Here is an 18,100-nt window from a genome sequence, read left to right as displayed (position 1 = left end):
TATGAGTAGGATTATGGCAATGGGCCAATTTGCCAAAATGTTGAACCCTCCCTCTAAGCCATTTACTCTGCTTGTTTGTTCTGGGTTCATCCCTCCCCCTCCCACCTTCCTTCCTTCCTGCATCCACTCCTTCCAGCTGTGCACAAACTGACAAAACCTCCAGCCTGGCATTTGCAAAGCAGACCTACCTTCTTGACGTAGCCCTGGATGAGCTCTGGGGTGGGCACCTGCTCGGCCGACAGACACTCTTCCAGCTGCAGTTTGAACGGTGGGCAGACCGGCTGGCTCCTCTCCACCCTGCAGGCAACCACAGTGGGGGAGAGAAGACAATGAGTTGCAGCCTCTCAGCCAGGCAGCCTGCTGGACAAACGCTTAGGATACATGATGCATTCACACACACACACACACAGGCACACACACACATTCACAAATAGCCCAGAATTATAAAATTATATTCATAAAACATCCACAAACACGGTCCCATTCATAGGCCCAGGCATCAAATTTATAACACAAAAATAACCCACTATCAACAAATTACACAGCATCTAGAAGCTCTGTTAATGTTATTGTTGCCCTGTGGGAGGCAGTAGAAAAATACAATAAAACACTTAAGTTTGACAAAGATCCACATGGATGAAAGCGAACACATGGGGAGCACGGAGAACACGAAATTCAATGAAAATCTCGTCTGGCCCCCCCCAAAGTTCTCCCTGTTGAGGCCATCGGTATTTTGAGTGAGGAGAATCTATTTATATGGTGTTGTATTTTCCTATTCTGTCCTCTGGAGGAAATCCCAGAGCTAGCCCTGAGGAGACTAATGCCCCAGCTTCCATCTCCCTGCTCCTCATCCTGTTGACAAGGCGAGGAAGCCCCACACACCCTTTTCCTCAGTGTGCACTGCAGTAGGCATGTGTGTGTATGTGTGTGTGTGTGTGTGTGTGTGTGTATGCTCTGTGTGGGCTCTGACTTTACACGGACCCCTGATGTGAGGGAGGGCAGGAGATGCATGTGTGCATGCTGGTGTGTGTATTAGAGGCTGTTGTTACAGCCCAGTTCACGCAGACTCACTCCGAGTTTACATTCATGTCCCTGCCTGTGTGTATGTGTGTGTGTGTTTGTTTGTATGTGTTCCTAATGCATTATTACAGTGATTTCTCTGTTACTGGATGCAGATTGAGCAAATTATGTATCGACTTTGAACAACATGTGAGAAATTAGTAACAAAACAACAGCTTGAAGGAGTAGTTTTTTGGGAAATATGCACCCAGCTGAGCTGCAGAACCGTGAATAAAGCACAGATTTTCCTTTTTACATTTTGGCTTTTGCACAGATTAAACAAACAACGTGTGATGTGTCAATTAGTGAGCTTTGGAGGTGCTAGTAGTTGGAGTTGTTTTTCAAGCAGTGGAAAGACGGTGGCTTTTACCCCCTTTTTTTCCCCACTATTTGAGATAACTAAGCAGCTTTAGCCTCCTATAATTATATTAAGCACAGAGATATGAAAGTAAATCTTTTCATCTAACTCTGAGCAAGAAAGTGAATAGATGTTTACTCCATTTTACTGATTTTACATCAGTGAATTGGGAACATTTTAGGATTGTACTCTTGTAGAGTTAAGCTGCTTGCAACAGACATTTGAAGATGAAATGGTAGAAATCTGGGGCTGAGACATCCTGACATTTTGCTCTTAGACTGAATCAAACTGAAAAAGGACAAACAAAAAACAAGAACATTAGACCCTTCAATTCCCATGATGCAACTCAACGGTCTCTTTCATTAGGCCCTTAATGCCTGGTGAACACCCACCTCTCAAACTTTAAGCCCCTCGTTTGTCACACAGCTCTTTCACTAAGAGAGTCTAGGCTCCAAACCTCTTGAGTGCACCTTTAAAGTTTGCCCAAAAGAGTTTGTTGGCACAAAAGACACTTTCACTGTGTAATCACAGAGACGTGACAGCAAAGTAAGCTTCTTTAAGCTTCTTCTTAAAGCTTCTTCACCTTTCGTCTTTGTCAAAAACGCACCTATATTTTTCATTTACATCATTTCACTATCTGAATAAATGTTCCTATAACCTGACTCTGCTGGAGTCAAAACACTATTTTCCCCACATGAACCAGAATCACACAGTTTGAAACAGTCGTTACGTATTTCACTTTCAGAAACCACAGCCAAGTCTTTCAGTTATAGGATTCACATCACAAGTAACGTCCCTGACTCATGTCATTCCATTCACAGAAAGAAGAAAGCCCCACACCGCCACGCTGCTATTCCGCTGTCACTGACACCCGTCGTTTTGCGTATATCAGCGGCAGCCGAGCCGAGCACAAACTGGGCTGAGTGACTCGTTAAGTGCAAACTTCATAAGCTCTGTGAAATATTCATTAAGAGGAGCTGGGAGCCAGCGCCCGCTTTTGTGAGCGTCATTTCCTTTCTCACATCATGAATCATTGTACTTGCACCTTATGCAATATGTTTTGGTAATACTGTACAGAGAGGTGCTCCAGTGTTCTGCAAATTAAGAGGCAACTACACAGGATAATAAAATGAGCAGCCTTTTTTTTTTTTTTCGTAATGATAGAAATTAAAACTCCATTTCATCATTCAGAATCGACCAATATAATAAAAATGATTCAGTCCTTCTGGGAGATAGTTTTGAATCAAGAAATGGAACAAAGCATTACAATTTGATTTCATTCATCGTCAGAGAGAGAGAGCGTCAATTCAATTCAAACAGTGTGTTCAGCGCTGGAACGAGGCCTCGGGTTAAAAATAGCAGCTGCAGCACCTGCAGTCCATCTTCTCAGTGTGAAACGGTGACTTTTCATGCAGTGTGCAGCGCTGGCTGTCAACCTGCGAGGCCTGGCGTGGTTAGACGGGTGTCAAACGGCTGCTTGCCCGCCCGCCCACCTACCTGGAGTTCCCCTCCCGGGTGAGTACACCTGCTGAGCTCCCTCTCCTCTTGTCTGCCCACAGATGGGTCACATGCTTTGTTTCACTGTGGAACATCTTGTGTTGGAGTAATCACTCCCTCAGGAGCTGAACGTTCACATGGTAACTAATTGCGTATCACCTGTTAATGGCTTCCTTTGGGATTTTCTTTCGCAGCGTGGCGGCCACATCATTTGTAGATGTGTTTCCAATTGCATTGTGGTCACTGAGGTATGAAAATAGATTGTGATGATAACGGTTGTGTTTTCACAATGCTGCTGCAAAAAAAAAAAAGTCTTTTGTTTCTTAAATTTATTTTTCATCCATCTAAATTTGATATGTAGAAGAAATGTATATAATTTTCACTTTCTCTCTTTATTACAAACACGTGGTGGCAATAAATAAACAATTCTATGGTTCTTCTGTTAGTTGAGTTTCTACGGTGGCTGCTTATAACTACCAGGGCTGTAGACAACTCAGTACTTGATCTACTGAAGTGTTTGAAACAAAACATTACTGTTAAAACGATGGAAAAATGAAAACAAAAATGTGTCTAGCGCCAAACTAGTGGATCTTTAATACTGTATTTAAGCACAGCATGCTTTTAACTGTTAGCATGGTAACATGGTGGTTGCAGCTGTGGCTAAGATGGTTCGGTACAGCAGGTAGAGCAGTTTGATTCCCAGCTCCCTGTTCTTCCTCTGGCAGAACAATGAACACAGAGTAGCTTCAGGATTCTCATTGTCTGTCTGTAACTTTAAATCACTACAATCTCTACAATAATTTAATTCACATAGATGTTTTATAATTTCACTTCAGAAGTGAAAACTTTGGTCCGTTAGTGGCACTAAAGAAAAAAAGTCAGGCCACCATCCGAGGCAATTTGGGGTTCAGTATCTTGCCTATAAGGAAACTTATAGCTGACCTGAGACTGATCCAGTTTTTACTTAGAAACCAGAAGAGTCGGGGTGTCGAGTGGCGCAGTAGGTTGCGCAGGCACCCCATGTGTAGAGGCTGCAGTCCTCACTGCAGGCGGCCCCGGTTCGAATCCTGCATTGGGTGGCTCTTTCCTGCATGTCGTTCCCACTCTCTCTGCCTTCCCATTCCCTGTCTCTCTCAACTGCACCTAATCTAATAAAGGCACAAGAAGCCAAAAAAGTATACTTAAAAAAAAACAAAAAAAAAACAGAAGAGTCAGGGGGGCACCACTGAATCCTGGAGATCATGAACGTCTGTACAGCCATTCTGCAGTTACTGAGATATTTCTGTCTGGATGCCACAACATGACTGAACAACTGACCTACATTAGCATCAAGACAAATGTTGTTAAATTGTGTCAGTTTATAGAGACCTGACTAATTGTGAATTGACTCTGGATAGTGAATATTGGTTTCACTTTTTTTTCACTTACCATCTCCCACAGAAAAGCCTACACCTGAGACATCATATCAGGTTATACTGTTTGAATTAATCACAGTCAAGTGTTCATTCAGTAAAACGTCTTCAGTCATTACTTATTGTAACGGCTCCTGTTTCACTGAGTTGCTTGAGGGGAGGTGAACTGCATTTACTGTATATGATAAAAACCTTTCTTTTATTCATATGTGAGTGAAACCCTTTTCACGCCATAGCCGCTGAGTATCAGTGAAAATTGTTAATTCACTCCTGTTCCTTTTGCGTCATAAACAAAGTCATGTCAGACCTCTCACCCACCTCGTTCTCGCACTTTTCATCTATTGCTATGACGACACAGTCAGGGAGCATCCGAGCCCATGTTTAGCACTCTGTCACCGTGGGGCTTTAATGATACAGTACACCTCTCCTAATGTCACATTTTCACACATTCCTGCATAATTCCACCAGAGCGAATCCCCTCTAATGGTTTTTAGTCCGTACCTCTTTATTTTCCTCTATCTCCCTCTCCCTCGCTCTAGCTCTCCACCCTTCTCCTCCCTCTCAACCCATCTCTCCTCTTTCAATCCCTCTCTTTCTCTGCCTGAGCACACGGGAGCTCCTTGCAATTACCCAATAATGATGAATATATCCCATCAGACATTGCCTGCTGAACTGTAACCCTATTCCGTCGCAACCAAATTGAACACTGAGAAATTTGACAGTTGACATTTTAAATTTTCAAACGGTCCAATCCATTCTGTCTGCGTTGCAGTTTTTCCTTTAACTTCTTCTTCTCTCCGGCAGCAGCAGGTTGTACATGGGGAAGCGGCCGCCGATACCGGGGACAAATGGCTTTTTAAGGTTTCTAAAGTCATAACCCACTTAACCACATGTGTCAGTCAGGTGACAGTGTCTTAACATTTGCAGATGACACTGCGCTGTATGTACACAACCTCTGTGCAGTTCCTGGCTGTGAGGCTCCTGCAGTGTCACCCCCTGCGTGTAAGCTGCCTTGTTGGCTGAGCCTTTCACTAACACTATAGAGACGTGACTGGGATCGTGTCCACAGGCGCACCGACACCGTGCATGTTAAATAAAGACGTCTTCACAGCTGCTGTGCACCAGTCAGCTCCACTGCCTTTGACTTCAGTTTTGTTTTCTGTACAGTGGTGAAAAAGCAGTTGGTTTTGGAGGGACGGATGAATGGCTGCTCACTGTCATGCTTTCAATCCCATTCACTGTAACCCCCCCCCTTTCTCCTCGTGATTCTCGGGTCTGACAGCAAAAAGGGAGCAGAAGAGGAGATGCGCCGCTTTTCTTTGGTTTGTCTTATTTCTCTTCCCTCATTTTTCCCTGGGGGAGATTTGGATTCCCCTGGGCTGGCGCTGATGTGAGCAGCTGTCTCCACGGTGACAGACGCTGGAGATAAAGCCCCGGCCCCGCTTTCGGCCGGGGCTATCAAAGGATGGTAGACTCCTCTGCCCTTTCCACTCAATCTTTCTCTCTCTCTCTCTCTCTCTCTCTCTCTCTCTCCAGCTCTCTCTACTCAGCTGTGATTTCCGTTGTTGCCTCTCTACCCCCTCATGGTGTCTTTTTCTCTAATGCAAGGCAACTACGTCTTTAAAAGAAAAACCTACAAAAAAAAGAAAAGAAAAGAAGCGAGATCCCTAGTCTGTTCAGCTGTACCCTTTTAATACTGAATCAATATTTCTGTTGTCCGGTTTTGCAGCAGTGAAGAGCTGAGGAGTGTTTGTATTGTTTGCACGATTGTCTCTGCGTGCTCAAAGTGAATCTGAGGTGTTCTACACAACAGCATGGGAGGGGATTACTAATGGACACAATCTGTGGGAGGGCAGAGCAGATAAGGTGCCCTGCATTTCAACTATATGACCTTCTAAAATGTGGCTCACCACCCTGATTTCACCCTGCTATAGGAGTGTTCCAGTCTCCTGTTTTGTGCACATTTATAGTAAAGCTGTGTCTGCACAGCCACTGGAAATTGAGCTGGGTGGGTATAAACTCATATCAAGCTGTAAGTCCAAAAGTTACCAGTTCAATCAGAAACAGAGAGTGAAACTTTAAACTCTGTATCTGTCACAAATGATGAGCTGGATGATTTCACTGTGCAGGAACTTGATTAAAACACTTCTCTTCAGATTTGGTTCAGTGGATGGATGAAACTGACAGCTCTCCTCCTCTGTAGTTACAAAATAGTTAAAATTGACAGTTGAACAAAAATACGAAAAACATCATCATCTTCTGTACCACTTATCCTCACCAAGGTCTCGGGGGAGCTGGAGCTTATCTCAGCTGACTCTGGGTCAGAGGCGGGGTACACCCTGGACAGGTTGCCAATCAATCACAGGGTTGCCAATTAACCTATAAACTGCATTATTTTTGGCTTGTGGTAGGAAGCCAGAGTACTGATGCACTGGGAGAACATGCAAACTCCACAAAGAAGGGTCCCAGCCAACCGGTGGGTTCGAACCCAGAACCCCTCTTGCTGTGAGGTGACAGTGCTAACCACTGCAAAATAATAAACAAACTTGAACGCCATCATAAGTAGAGCACATATTCAATGTAAGTTTTGCTCTTGAACGCAACATTGATGTTTTGTTTGCTGGACTCAGACATAGCTTGGGTCTTTTGTTCAAACCATAGATGCTGAATAAAGATGGCCGAAGCCTTTGTAAAGATACCAACAGGCTTCTAAAAGGTGGTTTTGAAGTTGTTGCTAGCACTTGGCTCTGCCTAACTCCTGGCTAATCCCAAAAATAGGCGGAGCTTGTGTGAAGTTGAGACTTAAGTGCATATCCACCTGTCATTCAAAACAACCATGCCCTCAATTATGCAACAGAATTCAAATTAGACTACAATATGTTTTGAACTTCAGCTTGAACCGAATGCTGTCCAGGTTTTATAAAGATCTCTCAGATACCTGGATGAGAAGAGTAAAAGTTTTTAAAAGATCTTTTTTTTATTTCCTGTCCTACTCTCCTGTGTCTTCCTCCAGCTGTCAGGTGATTGACGGGAGGCAGGGAATATTGTGATGCTTTGAGCCGCTCAACTCTGGAAAAATTACAGTAAATAGTGATAAAACAGGAAGTTTGACAAACCTAAATTAAGTTGTCATGTTTTCTGTGATGAATTATCTCGCAACTGCGGAGGTTTTGCGTTCTCATGCTGTAAGACAAGGAGCGTGGCGGACAGGCTCTTTTGAAGGAAAGAAAACAAGCTCTGATATCTCCAACAAAACACCAGCAGGGATGAGGGAGAAGACAGAGGAGAGTGAGGCAGTGGGGACCAACCTGAAAAACAATTTTCCCCCAGGACATAATTGCAGCACTCTACACAGGAATTTAAATTATCATCGGCATACATTTGCAAAACCAATTAATTGGTTCTCTTCTAATTTAATACTTTCTGACTTTTTTTTTTTTTTCACTTTACCACTCGTATCTTTTGGGTTTTTGTTTACTCCTTGCTTTGCTCCTATTATACTTATCTTCTTTTACTTTGAAAATTCTCTCACAACTCTCACACGAGCACCCAGAAAGTTTCAACTTATTTTATTTCATCTTAAATTCATCTAAATTCCCCCTGGTCATCATCCTTCTCCCTTTCCGAACTGCAGCCTGATCCTCCTTTCTTTTTGGGGGGGTGGGAGACTAACAACAACAATAACAAGCACAAAAGCCTTCCACAGCAAGCCTCTCTTTAGTTCTTATTTTATGTTTTGTGTTGTGTTTTCTGACATGATCCCTCTTTGGTTGCAGCACAAACTGTCATGCCACAGCGGCTCTGATTATTACACTCCTTACTCTGGTTTGCTTGTAATATCGGGTATTGGTTTTTTGTTATTGTACTGTCGCTGTGGGTGAGAGCGTTAGCTAAATGACTGAAATGTCAATGTAGATTAGTAGCAGCGGTGCCGTGTTTATGCTCAGCTGTGAAGAAATTACAGCCATGGCTCGTCAGCGTGCAGAAATGGCTTTGAAGGTGTGTGGGAATCCAGAATAATCTCACATATACTCACAGATACTACACACACAAAAACGAAGCCAGAATGTGAAGCTCACAAAACGATGAGGTGAAAGTTTAAGTGCCTTCAGGACTGGGCCAGACACACACATACACACACTCATGCACACACACATCCATGCCCTGCAGCCAGGGAACAGTGTTTTGGTAAACAGGCCTGGATGCTCTCTGGGCTTCAGAGTCAGACAGAGCATCCGCTGGGGCTTCAGCCGCTCCACTCCGCCTGTCTGTATGTCACTGCTACCAGGGAAAATAAAGTCTGTGCTCGTATAGCTTCAATCTTTTTGATTGTCATGGTTTTACTCAAGCTGACTTTAAAGGGATAGTTCACCCAAAATTCAAATTTGACTCATTATCTACTCACCCTCATGTCAACTTTCTTCGTCCAAAAAGACACACCAAAAAACATTCAAATACCTCCATACTGCTTGTCTGTAATGTCCCTCTTGTATTGAAGCCCCAACATGAGAAATTGTTCCGAAAAAAGTATATGTTTTAAGCTTGTTTGTAGCGGAAGCTCCCAGTGTCTCAGTTCACTGCTCTTCCTGTGTCTGTGCAAATCTCGCATGATTTGCACTGACCGGCGGAACAATTTCTCATGTCGGGGCTTCAATAGAAGAGGGACATTACAGACGAGCAGTATGGAGGTATTTGGATGTTTTTTGGTGTGTCTTTTTGGACGAAGAAAGTTGGTATCCATTCACAACCATTATATGGACAAATACTTCTGCACGGACCCCCCCGTAACTCAGAGAAGGAACGGAGGACTCTGAAAATTCTCACAGCTCTTAGTCGACATGAGGGTGAGTAGATAATGAGTCAAATGGGTGAACTATCCCTTTAAAGAACCTGGTACTGAATGAGCAGATCCGGCTTGGGGCCTGAATTTGAAAGTGATTTTTTTTGTGGGAAGCGACCAGACAAATAGCAACCTCCACCCTCCACTGTCCATCAGCGCCACTCCATGCCCTTCAGCCACCCTTGGCGCGGCTCCCTGGCGTCATGCCCTCACTCAAGTGCAGACCCACCCCCACAGTTCCCAGGACGGGGGAGGGGGGCTTGGGCCCGGGCTCGGGCATGGGCGTGGAGGGCTGGAGGGCAGATGTAGCGGGGGGGCGGCAGTGACTTTGGGCCATACAGCCGGTTCTGGCCGGACTGTTGAAAGGCCTGGAGATGGAGGGTTGAGACTATTGCTGACTCACATCCAACGCAGCTGCCCACATGACAGCTTGCTGAACCACAAGCAGATGTTGTGATGCTCTGAAGCGACGCGGAAAGGTTGAATGACTGATAGGAAATGTTACACAAACCTACACTGTTTTTCTTCAGGTCATTGTTTTTTTTGTGTGTGTGGTAAATGTTCTGCTTGCATGTACCCCACATAAAAAAAATAATCTCTTGAATATAAAGCGATATAATTATTGTATAAACCCTGATGTCGCCTACCAAGCAGACAGTATATCATTTTCATACCGTTCAACACATGAAGATAAAGCAGCGGCTGATTCCCACCAAGTGTTTTTTCCTGCATAATGACACCAATTACAGTGCATTAGTAATCTCAGCATGTTTTCTTAAGTGACGATAATGGCTTCATCTCTTCGTGATAACAAAGGTCTTATTCCCAGCGGTGCAGCTCAGACGTCTGAGGCCCCTGAAAGATTACTGCCTCAGGGCCAGACCCCCGTCATTCTCTAGTAAAATACATTTGTTTTAATAACAGACCCCTTCCTTTATTATTTGCCGCAGCCTCGATGTGGGTTAGTCCTAAAAACAGCTGCATGTTAACTTATGCAATGCATCTGTTTAATTATAAACATTATAAATAGAAAAAAAATGCATTGTTATTTTTTGTTTTAAATAATAAAATCATTGGGTTAGGGTTACTGATGAGCTCCTTTTATAAAACCCAGTAATGAAATAAATCCGGCCCATTCTTGGGCTACATGCTTGTTATCTTCTGGCCCAGAATAAACCTGGTTCCACAGTCTGGATCTGGTCCATATACAACATCATACTCAGATGCTTCTTCCACATCTGGACCAATTTTGGTACGGATGCAGAAAAGGCTGCAGTTGTCACACAGTAAGGATTACAGCCAGCATCTGCCCAGATGTTTAAGTATATGGGCCAGACTCGGGCATATGTTGCGCCAGAATGTTTGTTTTGCCATCTGTGAGGTATTGCTCAGTTAAACTCAAAAACAATACATTTTAAATGGACAGTTCAACATTTAGCTCTGTCTCACAACGTTGTTATGGTGAATGTGCAGGTCACAACTTGTCCACGAGAGCGTTTTGGAGTTGTTGGATTGTGTATTTGATGAGTTTGATGAGGTAAATCCCATTAGCCTCCGTAGCATAGCTCTGAGCAGCTTGTGGCTCTGCTCTGCCGTTCTAAAAATAGCTTGCACTGACAATTAAAGGTAACAAATCTAATCCCAAAACTATAGGGATTATGGCAATGGGCCAATTTGCCAAAATGTTGAACTATCCCTTTAAGCAACAGTGTTGTATTTCAGTTTTCCAATTTACATATTTAAAGCAGAAGTAAGTGATCCGGTGGTTTTGGCTAACTTCCTGTCAGCAGATGGAGTTAGCAGTCCCCGCCCTCGTCCCTACGTCACCACATTCACGCGCATCCCTTGGCTGCACACACAGAGAGGACTGCCCCTTTATGCCGTTCTCTCTCCTCATTGGATAAAGGTTGTAGGATACAAGGAAAGTTTTCTCCTCGGCTTACAGCAGAGCAGAGTGACTGACAGACCCGTGTTTCAGACCAAACACTCTATATAAGTGATTGCTGTCGGAAGATACAACTATTTAAGACTTATATTAACACAAACATTCTGCTTACTTCTGCTTTAACATAAAGTCAAAAATGGCTGTCTCATCTTCCGGCTCTTACCCGTCATTGAGTCGGACCAGGATGGCCCGGTAGAGCTGGTGCTGTGGGCTGTTGGACTCTGGACCACAGGGATGGATGAAGGGGTGAACGGCTGCCAGGACAAAGCCCTGCTGGTAAAGCTCCTGCAGCTGACCCGGCAGCTCCCGCACCGACGAGAGACGCAGCGTGGACGTCCCACCTGAGAGACACCAAACAGGGAGGGAGACAAAAAAAAACATGTTTGTATTTGGACCGACTTCAAGTGTAATGTGAGATCGTTTCTCGTTTGTTGGGTTTAGCTGGACACATTTCTGCTGCGTTGTGTTGTTTTTTTCCTCCACTTTCTGAATGCTTCCTTTTGGATTTCTGTGTTGTCTGTGAAGCCATGGTGGCGGTGGCTGTTCATGTTGATACTGCACTTACGCTTCTGTTTATTCCAAACAAATCACTGCTGAGTCTCCAAAGCTGTAGCTTCTGTTATAACAGAGAATTTGTGTCTTGTGTTAAGAAAAACAAAGCTCAGCTGGAAATGATGAGTAATTCAGCCTCATAACCTTTTCCCCTGACCTCTGCATTTTCACAGACCTTTCCAAACCTCTCTGCACCTGACCCTCATTGCCTTTTTGACTTTTATCTAAGTCCTTTAAATTCTACCATCTTTCTGCTTGTGTCTGCACTTGGACTTATTTCCCCTGTTGCACCTGTGATGTGACATTTATATGTAAAAAAAAAAAAATGTTAATAAGAATAGTTCGCTGATTTCATCTCCACAGCGGCTCTATAATATCCGGAGCAAACAGTTTCAACTGATTCTAAAGTAAAGCAACAAAAGGAAACCACACTAGAAATAGTTTCCACTGCAGGTCTCTATTTCTGTCACAAATGATGCAAATTAGAGCCGCACTTCACAGCAGGTAGCCTCCTTTTGATTTCCTCTGTTTAATTCATGTATGTGCCTGATTGATGATTATTGTAGGAAGGCTGTGGTACAGCTAGACCTTGATAACTTCACATACTTTTATTGATAAAGCACAACAGAGATGAAGAGGCACCAATCTGGAAGACAAAGAAAATCGCTGAGGGGGGGTAAAAAAAAACAGAGAGACACGATGTGAAGATTTGCAATTCAGATACCAACACTGATTTTAGAGTCATTCCCAGTTTGTTTTGGCAATTAGAATCACGCTTTTCACTCCATCCCCTCAATCTGGGAGTTAATAAGAGTGGATCAAAATCCAATCAGAGTTGATTGCTCAGGCTATGTATCACAGCGGCTCTCCATATTCTGACACTTGCTTTGATTCCCTCTCAGCTCAACTCAACTGTCCAAGTAGAGCGGACAAGGGCCTGACATTAATGAGCTGCAATCAGTGAGTGGCCAGCTGCTTAAAAAAAGGGAAAGGTAGAGATGGACTTTAGTCTCCCCCGGCCTCCCTCCTGAGGGGATGAAACCTGCAGCAGACAGCCACTGGTGACAGCCTCATTCAGGGAGCAACCAGCTGTGTTACAACAAGCCACACACAGCTTCTGTCAGGCAACATCAGCCAATCAGGATGTATGGTAATGAGCACAGGAGCGGAGAGTGGTTCAGGTTCAGGAGTGGGAGCAATTAGATTAGAAAATGGAGAGTTCTATAGCAGGGGAGAGAGAGAGAGAGGAGAGGGGGGATGGATGGAGGAAGAAACGGAAAGGTGCGGTCAAAACAAAAAGGAAGAAGAGGGGGGAAAGTTAGAGAGAGTACAATTGAGACTGACGCTTGGCCCCGGATGTCTGACGGCTGGGATCCCAGCAGCACACTGTACCGGGCGACATTTACTGCAGGCCAAACAGCTGGGGAGCATGGGAGAGAGCCAAGAAAAAAAAAAAAAACTGGATGCAGAACGAGAGACTGAGGAGAGGGTGGGAGGCGGGGTGGGCGGAGTGGTAGGAGCGGAGGTCTAGTTGTCTGTGCGAGCTGTCACAAGACGTGGGAAATGCAGCTATGGCTAATTAGAGTCAATGAGACTATACAGAGTAAAAGGTTCAGATCCATGGGAAAAGTCAAAGTATAGAAGTTCAATGGGCGGTCAGACAGGAGGCGAGTGAGGGCAGCACTGACTGGCAAAAGGATGTCATTGTTGTGTGTGTGTGTGTGTGTGTGTGTGTGTGAGGTAGCACTGAACACCAGTATAAAAAGCTGTATAGTCTTTAAAGGGATAGTTCAACATTTTGGCAAATTGGCCTATTGCCATAATCCCTATAGTCATAGCAGTAGGTTCATTACCTTTAATTATTGGTGGGTGTTGTTTTGAGAAACGCGGGTCAGAGACGTGAGCTGCTCAGCTAACACAATGGAGATGAATGGTACAGGTCCCCTGTCCCTCATTGAATAAATCAAATACACAATCCAACAACTCCAAAACGCTTTCGTGGACAATTTGTGACCTGCACATTCACCACGCTATGAAATAATCATATAATTGTGTAATTACGAAACATGAAGCAAATACTCAGAACCACTTTTGAAATCGCTCCACCCAGCAGCCGTGACTGGAATGTAGTCCCAGCTATGCATTTGCCTTAAAAACAACTCGTAATGTTACATTATTATTTCATAGCGTGGTGAATGTGCAGGTCACAACTTGTGATCTCAAAACAACATGTACCGATAATTAAAGGTAATGAATTTACCCCTAGGGATTATGGCAATAGGCGAATTTGCCAGAATTTTGAACTATCCCTTTAATACAGTTGGAGTTGCATGTTGTAGACTCTTGTATAGGCATCTGCAGAACCTGAGCATATTTGTTTGATTTACTCCAGCCTCTTTAGGTTATTATCACTGTATAAATAAACATCATTTCCAGCTGTGTGAAATGTTCTGTTTTGGATTTTTTTTTTTTCCCATGGTGCAACATGAGAGTATCAGGAAGCCAAATTCTGGTCGGTCAAACAAACGGAGAGTTGCTGCCTGTGCCGTGGTAAAGTCTTGTGAAACATGTCCGTGCTGTTCTGCGTTACATCTGTGTGATTTATTACATGTGGCCGTCCGGTACAAACAAAGCTTTTTTGGATAACAAGCTCCTGTGATAACAACATGTGGTTCCGCTGTGCGTAATATGTTAGTGCGTGATCTACTGCTGCCGTTGTGTACGTTTTACATGCTCTTCTGTTGTCTGACGTTGACTGATCCATGCGTCACCGTGACATCTGTTATGTTATATTGCGTCTTTATATTTCATACATTATTCATATATTTAAACAATAAAGTGAGAGGAAGCATCACAGTGGTTTATTGCACTTGGACTTGCTCTAACTCCGGGACATGACGAATAGGATATGAATAGGAAATTGGTGTCTTGAACATAAACTTCACTTACAAAGCTTGATTTGCGCTACATATGTTTTTTTTAATGCTTTATTGTAGTGCTAAAGCATTTCAGATGGGACACGATTACAGACATATAAAGTGCAATCCCAATGCAGCCACAGTCGAAGATGTTTTTAGCTTCATCAGAAACCTTATGGAGGCCGAATGAAAAGACTAAAAAATTGTTTTCATTTTAATGATAATGACTGAACGCTCAGGGCTGAACTGAAAGCAGGAGAAGGTAATTTTTTTTTTCTTTCATGTCTAACAGGGGAGAGATCACTTGTCGATTCACCATCTGTCTCTTGACTCCCTTCGCTATTAATTCCTCCTGTTGCTAACCAGCTTTCCATTTTGGTACTCCAGCTTTTTGCCATGGATGTTATCTTTTTATACTTGTTTTGCTAATGATTTCTCAGCCCACTTTGCAATACCTTCAGACCACAGAAGATGCTCAGATTAACATGAACAAAGTGAAAATCTGAATACACCCTGAGAACTTCATTTTCAGCAACTGTTGATGTTATTATACCTCTTAGTTTCTGGACGTCTTCTTTAAATATCTTTGAGCTGCTGAAAAGGAAAGATAAGATTATATCTAATGAGATTCGTGTCTTTGCAATATCTGTAACTGATTGTAATTCTAATTGTGCTGTCAGACTGTTTTCCTCCCTATACATGGAAGCTCTCTCCCCCTTCCCCTTTACACCTTGCTCTCCCCCTGGCATATTTAACTGAAGCTCATATGCGTGACATTGTCCAATCATTTTCTGCAGGCTGCAACACAATGGTGTAGCGTGCTCTCAGCCTGCTACACCACATCATCAGGGCTGCAGCAGAGGAGAAAAGGATTTCTGGTAGGAGCCTGCACAGCGCCAATCAGGAAGCAGCTCCTGAGATGTAGATAGAAAGCTGATTCAGTTCGGATCCCAGCACTTCCTTCCGGGCACAAATCCAGCGGTTCATTGTGAAACCACTAAAGAGGCAGGAGAAGAAAACGAAGAAGAAGTAGGGGAGGAAAAACGCTGTCCCCTCAGGGAAAGTGAGTGCTTTGGCTAAAAATACTCCTCCAAATTTCTCAATCACACTCTGTCCTACTGCGCCACAATGCAGGAGCTTTAGAAGTTAAAAGGCGTGGAGGAATTAACACAAAGAAATAGGTCGCCATCACAAACTGGTGAAATATAGCCGTCTACCACCTCCCCCTTCATCTGCTCCTTCCTGCCTCCTCGCTCCTCTTCCTCCACCGGTGACTGCCTTTCAGATCTGGAATTAATCCTTCTGTGATCAGAGGTTTTTTTTCCCTTCCCCTTTCATTTCGGTGCAACATGAATACCCTGTCCTTCTCCCCAGAGGGATGCTGGAGCGTGTGCGCACGGTTCACGAGGCGGTGGATATTAAGTGGAAAATGAAACCGTCTTTGCTTGCTCTCTCATCCCCTTAGTTGAGATGAGTAAATAAGGAATGGTTTCAATTAGGCAGTGGGAACACAGCCGCTGGCGACTTAAGTTGGCTTTAATCGCTGTGTGAGCTGCTAATAATCTCATCCAGAGGCCTTTAAATACACAGGCTCTACATTTATTTATCAGACCAAATTTTATTTATCATACTGCCCCCAGAGCAAAGTGTTGCCCGGTGTGGACTTTTTTTTTTTTTTTTTTGAGGGTCTGCTGTTGTTGTAAAGATGTTTACTCTGCCCTAAAATCGTGTTATCCAAGGAGAATTGCTTTGTTTGCGCAGATGAGAGCAAATTAGCCGCCGCATAACTGCCGTGTGTGAGTGTCAGCGTTGATGTATCATACTGCAAACATTCAGGCCTTTGAAGGAGCCCGTGGTCGATCAGACAGGCAATCTGGTAAACCTTACATGGCAAACTGGCAGCCAATTACTTCACTTTGTCTTTTTGTTTACCCTGGAAGAAAATTCTTGCACATATCAACAGAGGAGCCCTAAACTCACAGGAACAAATCGCTTCGTGACAAATAATGAGAGAGAGAGAAAGAGAGAGAGAAAAAAAAAAAACTGGGGGCTTCTGGCTGACAACCAACAAATTGGTTTTCTGGAAAATTGTGTTAGTGCGGAGCCATCAAAGAGACGCTGACATTAAACACAGAGGAGAAGGCAAAAGAGGGGCAATGTATGTATGAATGTATGAAGAGGGACTGATAGCTGTGCCTCCGTGCTAATGAAAGACGTTTGATCTGTTGCTCAGTGTTTGTGGTGGATGACAGGTCATGGGTTACAATAACTTTACTGTTGTGAGAACATCGCCGCCAGTTTAAATCAATGCTCTACAGATTTGTATTGCCCACCTGAACAGTAGAGAGAGCAATGGACAAACTCTAGCACCGGTTACATTCAAGCTTCCTCTTCATGTTTAAACTCTGTAAAAACACCCTGGCTGCTATGACTAATGTTGTTTAATGTGGTTTTTCTTAAGAAAAGTTAAAAAAGGGGTCTGAAAGCACTTCAACACTTATTTCCTCATTGTGAAATTGTGAATCACCCACCACCGCTGCTTTTGCTGACAGGCAAAAAGAGCATCAGAACGGTTCAAGGCCGGAGGAAACATCAGAGACTCATTCACATGTTTGAGCCTGAGCCAGACCCAGACTCTGATGATGAGTCTGTAGTTGCTAAAATCAACAACAACAACAACAACAACAACTGGCAAACTTATATCAGACTGGTTAGCACAGTTAGCATCTGATATTTGTACTATATGCCTTTTATTAGCTTGAAACCAGCAATAGCTAACATCGCGTTGTGCTAATGCAAACCTGTTTTCACTGTACTGACGGTGGTCAGGTGTCAGGATTATTTTGCAGCACCCATCTCACCCCTACAAGTTAATGGGACTGGTTCATATAAAATATATGAAACCTCGGCTCAGCTGGATCTGTTATACTGACACTGTCATTGTTAACTGCATTTTAAGGTGGAAAAATGTAGCCATGGTGTTGTTTGCTTACTTTGGTCTTATGTCTAGTATTACCTATTTAAAAAACACCATATGAATGGGATGTCTTAAAAGGGTAAAGAATAATAGGCCTACTTGCCATCTCTTCACATCACAAACATTGTGTTTCTTCATGGATTTATTTGTTATACTAACATTTGAAATGAGCTACATTCTTTCCTGCCCATTGAAATAGCAAATGAGAGAAAAAAAAAGTCCCACCACAGGGTCCATCTAGAGCCTGATCTGGAGCTTTCTGTCATATCACATGATCTTCATTAGCAAATGGTAATGTTTCCAAGGTTACGTCACATTTTGAGTCAGAATGGATGAGAACATGAAAGTGGTCAGGCAAATTGGAAAGTTGAACATCTGCAGTTCTGTGAAAACTTCTGCTCAGGAGGATCATGGAAAATGATCGAAAGCTCTGGAGCATCTGCCAAATAGACCTTGTGGTGAAAATCCACTCACACATTGACCACTTGTTTATCTAATTGTTAAAACATGGAAATGAGGTAGGAGTGATATTGAGTGAAACG

At 43.4% G+C, this 18,100-nt stretch overlaps 1 protein-coding gene across 2 annotated transcripts in view; it reads right to left on the bottom strand.

Moving 5' to 3' along the window:
• Positions 1 to 18,100, bottom strand: part of rftn1b (raftlin, lipid raft linker 1b) — a 124,877-nt gene that overhangs the window by 64,207 nt on the left and 42,570 nt on the right. For both annotated transcript variants that reach the window (XM_085803565.1, XM_085803566.1), the window contains exons 3-4: positions 11,275 to 11,452; positions 189 to 297 (exon numbers count right to left, since the gene is read on the bottom strand). In XM_085803565.1, the coding sequence (XP_085659691.1) occupies positions 189 to 297; positions 11,275 to 11,452 (287 nt within the window). The remainder of the gene's footprint in view (positions 1 to 188; positions 298 to 11,274; positions 11,453 to 18,100) is intronic.

The sequence above is a fragment of the Trachurus japonicus genome, chromosome 16, assembly GCF_045865225.1.
Source record: "Trachurus japonicus isolate A0001 chromosome 16, Traja_1.0".
In the NCBI taxonomy this organism is placed as follows: Eukaryota; Metazoa; Chordata; class Actinopteri; order Carangiformes; family Carangidae; genus Trachurus; species Trachurus japonicus.
The sequence above is the reverse complement of the archived record's forward strand: the minus strand, read 5'-3'. Positions and strand labels throughout refer to the sequence as shown.